The following is a 5,224-nucleotide window of genomic DNA, read 5'->3' on the forward strand; positions in this document are numbered from 1 at the left end:
TTTCAAGATTGCTTTGGCTATTCAGGGTCTTTTCTGGTCCCATACAAATTTTAGGATTATTTGTTCTAGTTCTGTGAAGAATGCTGGTGTTATTTTGATAGGGATTGCATTGAATATGTAGACTGCTTTGGGTAGTATCGACATTTTAACAATATTTGTTCTTCCTGTCCAAGACCATGGAATCTTTTCCCATTTTTTTGTGTCTTCTTCAATTTCTTTCATAAGCTTTCTATAGTTTTCAGTGTATAGATTTTTCACCTCTTTGGTTAGATTTATTCCTAGGTATTTTATGGTTTTTGGTGCAATTGCAAATTGGATCAATTCCTTGATTTCTCTTTCTGTTGCTTCATTATTGGTGAATAGGAATGCAACTGATTTCTGTGCGTTGATTTTATATCCTGCAACTTTGCTGAATTCATGAATCTAGCAGTTTTTTGGTGGAGTATTTTGGGTTTTCCATATAGAGTATCATGTCATCTGTGAAGAGTGAAAGTTTGACCCCTCCTGGCCGATTTGGATGCCTTTTATTTCTTTGTGTTGTCTGATTGTGGAGGCTAAGACTTCCAATACTGTGGTGAGTAACAGTGGCGAGAGTGGACATCCCTGTCTTGTTCCTGACCTTAGGCGGAAAGCTCTCAGTTTTTCCCCATTGAGGATGATATTAGCATTGAGTCATTCATATGTGGCTTTTATGATCTTGAGGTATGATCCTTCAATCCCTACTTTCTTGAGGGTTTTTATCAAGAAAGAATGTTGTATTTTGTCAAATGCTTTCTCTGCATCTATTGAGAGGATCATATGGTTCTTGTCCTTTCTTTTATTGATGTGATGAATCATGTTAATTGTTTTGCACATATTGAACCAGCCCTGCATCCTGTATAAATCCCATTTGGTCGTGGTGAATAATTTTTTTAATGTATTGTTTGATCCTGTTGGCTAATGTCTTGTTGAGGATTTTTGCATCTGTGTTCATCAGGGAAATTGGTCTATACTTCTCCTTTTTAGTGGGGTCTCTGTCTGGTTTTGGAAGGAATGCAAGAATATTTTAATATTGGGAGATATATTAATATTTAACAATTAATAGTCAGGGGGAAATATAGTGGCAGTAAGTATTAAAAACATTTGATAAAATCCCACTTCCATTCTTAATTTTTTTTAACATTTATTTATTTTTGAGAGAGAGAGAGAGAGACAGAGCGTAAGCAGGGGAGGAGCAGAGAGAGAGGGAGACACAGAATCCAAAGCAGGCTCCAGGCTGTGAGCTGTCAGCACAGACCCTGACGCGGGGCTTGAAATCATGGACCTTGAGATCATGACCTGAGCCGAAGTCAAACCCTTAACTGACTGAGCCACCCTGACACCACCCCCCCCGCCTTTTAAAAAAAATTTTGTTTTACATTAAAAAATTTTTCCCCACTTCCGTTCTTGAATAAAAATGAAAAAAAATGAGAAAATTTGTAGTAAACTAGGACTAGAGCAATGTACCCTTAATTTAATAAAAAATATCTATCCTAAGCCAGCAGCCAAAATTATACTTAAAGATGAAACATTAGTGCTTTCACATTAAAGTCAGGATCAACTGTAGTATGCCCATTATCATAGCGTTTTTTTTCTCACCATGGTTTCAGAAGTTCTAGGCAATGCAGTGAGAGAAAAAAAAGAAATGAGCTGTTAGTATTGGAAAGAAAGGAGGCAAAGCCATCTATATTTAGTGATAATATGATTATGAAGAAATGAAATGAACTTTCATTTTGAGAGAGAAGGAGAAGAGAGAGAGTGTGTGTGCACATGCAAGAGCAGAGGAATGGCAGAGAGAGGGGGAGAGAGAGAATCCCAAGCAGGCTCTGTGCTGTCACATTTGACATGGAGCTCAGTCTCACGAATGTGAGGTCATGGGCTTATCCAAAATCAAGATTAGAGGCTTACCTGACTGAGCCACCCAGGCACCTTGGAAATCTTAGAATTTAGAATGTTTTTCTAAACATGACCTGAAAGGCAGAAATGGTAAAGGAAGAGACTGATAGATTTGATTACATAAAATATTTTAAAATTTTGAACTTCCCAAAACATCATAAAAAATATAAATGTAGCTGATTACCTTGAAAAATATTTTTAACATATGTGGCAGACTGAAGGTAAATTTCTCTACCATACAACCAATTTATGGAAGATGTAAGCTCACCGATAACTTAAAGGTGCAAATTAAACCAAAGGAATACCATTATTTTGGCCATCAAACTGGCAAAGAACAACAAAAAGTCTAGAGTGCAAGAATATTGGTACTTGCCTGCACTACTGGTAGAAGTGTACCTTGAGGCAGCCTTGCTGGAGGGTAGTGTGGCCAAGATCAAGAGCCATTCCCTACCAATTTATCCTAAGGAAATTTTCATAGCTGTTTGCAAATATATGGTTCCAATGATAATCATTGCAGTTTTCTTTCTGTTTTTTGTTTTGATTCTTGAAGTATAATTGACATACAACATTATATTAGTTTTAGGTGTACAAGATAATGGTGGGATATTTGTGTATATTGCAGAATGATCACGGTAACTATAGTTAGCATCTATCATCAGACATAGTTATAAAATGTTTTTTTCTTGTGATGAAAACTTGTAAGATCTACTTTCTTAGCAACTTTATGAAATACAGTTTTATTAACTGTAGTAAGCATGCTGTACATTTCATCCCCAGGACTTATTTATTTTGTAACTGGAAGTTTGTGCCTTTAATTCCCTTAATCCATTTCACCTACCCCCACTGCCTGCCTCTGGCAACCGCCAGTCTCTTCTTTGTATCTATGAGTTCTATGCAGTGTTCTTTATAATATGAATATCTTGTGAATAACAAATGTCTTTCTATGGGGAGATGGTTAATTCAGTTGTAATAGAGCCACATAATGGAATACTGTGAAATTATTAAAGATAGTGTTGACAAATACTGAATAATATGGACAGATCCATGCTATGTGAACAAAGATAGATATACTTTCCTCTTATATAGGAAGGAATCGTGCAAAGAAAACTAAATGCAGTTTCTTTGAGGTATTCAGGAAGAAGGAAAGGAAAGTTTTACATTGTCCAAGGCCTTGATTTTTATCAGTAAATAAAGAAGGCAACATATATGCCAAGAGTTTCTGTGATGGGGTCTGATTTAGTTGGGATACATACTGTTTCCAAGTTGTTAATTGATAGGGCCTCTGAATATCAATGCTGTTTGTCAGAGGCAACTTCACTATTGTAATTTAGTTTACAGCACAGCAATGGGATGTGTTGGTAGATGGCTTAAGAATGTTAAAATTAATTAATTTTTTAATTAATTGTTTAAATTTAATACTTAGTTTTTCAGTTTCACAGCAGAATCACATTCTGATTATTAATAGTACCTAAGCTGTCATGAGATTTAAGTATAATATCTTAGCTCTTAGGCTTTCCATAGTTAATTTAAGCAAAGGATAGTTACTGTTAAAGGACCATAGAGAGTGATCAATGCTTTATATATGTTGGGATTAATAATTTCACTTTTTCTTAAGGTTCCTCAAATTCTGTGTCTTCAAGTGAATATAATGTGTGGAGCAGTGAAAATGCTGATGGACAAACTCCAGAAAAAACTTCTGCATGGGAAGCTCTGTTCAATTTTTTCTTTCCAACAAGTAAGTTCTTTTTTTTTCCCCTCCCAGTGTCCTCATTTTGTAAAGAGTAGTTAAATGGTTAGGAGGCAGTGTGGTCTATTGGCAATGGAGTGAGATAGACCTGGGTTTTAATCCTGACTCAACCCTTTGCCGTAGGCAAGATAGCATCTGTGAACCTCAGTGTCCTCAGCTTTAATGAAAATATTTACCACAAAGAATTGTGAGGATGACCTGAGACAGTATTTTTAAGACATTTCATAAATGCAGGTTACTCTTTATAGAAATACTTTTCCTTCACAAATATCTAAACCTTACACAACTTACCTTAATGGCATTGCCTGAAATTTAGTCACTGACCCAGTATTGTAACATTAATGCCTTCTATATCATTAATCAGGGTACTGTGTGGCTCTGATGTTACGGAATATACCAGATGTTTTCCCATCTGTTTTAATGATAAAAAGTTCAGGTTTCAAGTCACATCATCTTTTTGTGATTCTGTATATAATGTGTTTATCAAGCACATGATGACCCCTGAGAATTATTAACCACAAATAAACATGTTTCATTTTCTGCAGCATGTGGTACCCTTTCAAGGAGAAGCTTCAAATAAATTGACATATGTGAATTACAAAGATGAAGCTTTTATTAACAATCATGTGGAATTTATTCTAACAGAATTTGATGTACATATGTAAGCACAAAATTATATCCGTTTGTTTAATTTCAGATTCTGCCACTGAATTCTTCTGTGATCTTGCAGAAGTCTCCTCATTTTTCTCTATACTGGTTTCATCAAGTACAAAACAGGCATTATAACACCTAATACTAATGAGAATAGCAAAATAAATGAGCCCCTTAAGTAAATTTTAAAAACCACCCTGTTCAAGTTGAGTGAAGAAAGAGAAATTTGAGGGCTGCCTAGCTGGCTCAGTCAGTAGAGCATGTGACTGTTGATTTTGGGTCGTAAGTTTGAGCCCTACGTTGGCCATAGAGTTTACTTAAAAAACATAAAAATAATAAAATCTTTAAAAAAAGAAAGAAATTTGAGAAGGTGTTATGTTGTGAAGCTAAATGAATGGCTTAGTGAGAGTGCCAAAGTTGGTCATAAACAACAAATGAGGATTTAAGTTTTTTTTTTTTTTTTTAGAAATGTTTATTTATTTATTTTTGAGGAAGAGAGAGCACAAGCAGGGGAAGGGCAGAGAGAGAGAGGGAGACAGAATCTGAAGCAGACTCCGGGCTCTGAGCTGTCAGTGCAGAGCCTGACACAGGGCTCAAACTCACAAACTGTGAGATCATGACCCGAGCCAAAGTCGGATGCTCAATCAGCTGAGCCACCCAGGTGCCCTGATGATTTAAGCTTTAGAGCTAATGAAGATAACAGACATAAACTGTTCCATAATTACCTCTAATAACAACATTATACAAACACTGAAGCCACCTTTTCACTCTTATGTGTATCCTGAGAAACTTAACAGAAGACCATGGGGGAGGGGAAGAAGAAAAAAAAAGAAAGAAGAGGTTAGAGAGGGAGGGAGCCAAAACATAAGAGAGTCTTAAAAACAGAACAAACTGAAGGTTGATGGGGGGTGG

General features: G+C 36.0%; 1 protein-coding gene across 2 annotated transcripts in view; it reads left to right on the top strand.

Annotated features, from left to right (window-relative positions):
* The window catches only part of FMR1NB (FMR1 neighbor), a 30,757-nt gene that overhangs the window by 7,331 nt on the left and 18,202 nt on the right, over positions 1 to 5,224 (top strand). For both annotated transcript variants that reach the window (XM_040467527.1, XM_040467528.1), the window contains exon 2: positions 3,530 to 3,649. In XM_040467527.1, the coding sequence (XP_040323461.1) occupies positions 3,530 to 3,649 (120 nt within the window). The remainder of the gene's footprint in view (positions 1 to 3,529; positions 3,650 to 5,224) is intronic.

The sequence above is a fragment of the Herpailurus yagouaroundi genome, unplaced genomic scaffold (genome assembly GCF_014898765.1).
Source record: "Herpailurus yagouaroundi ecotype Mexico unplaced genomic scaffold, PumYag 67503, whole genome shotgun sequence".
In the NCBI taxonomy this organism is placed as follows: Eukaryota; Metazoa; Chordata; class Mammalia; order Carnivora; family Felidae; genus Herpailurus; species Herpailurus yagouaroundi.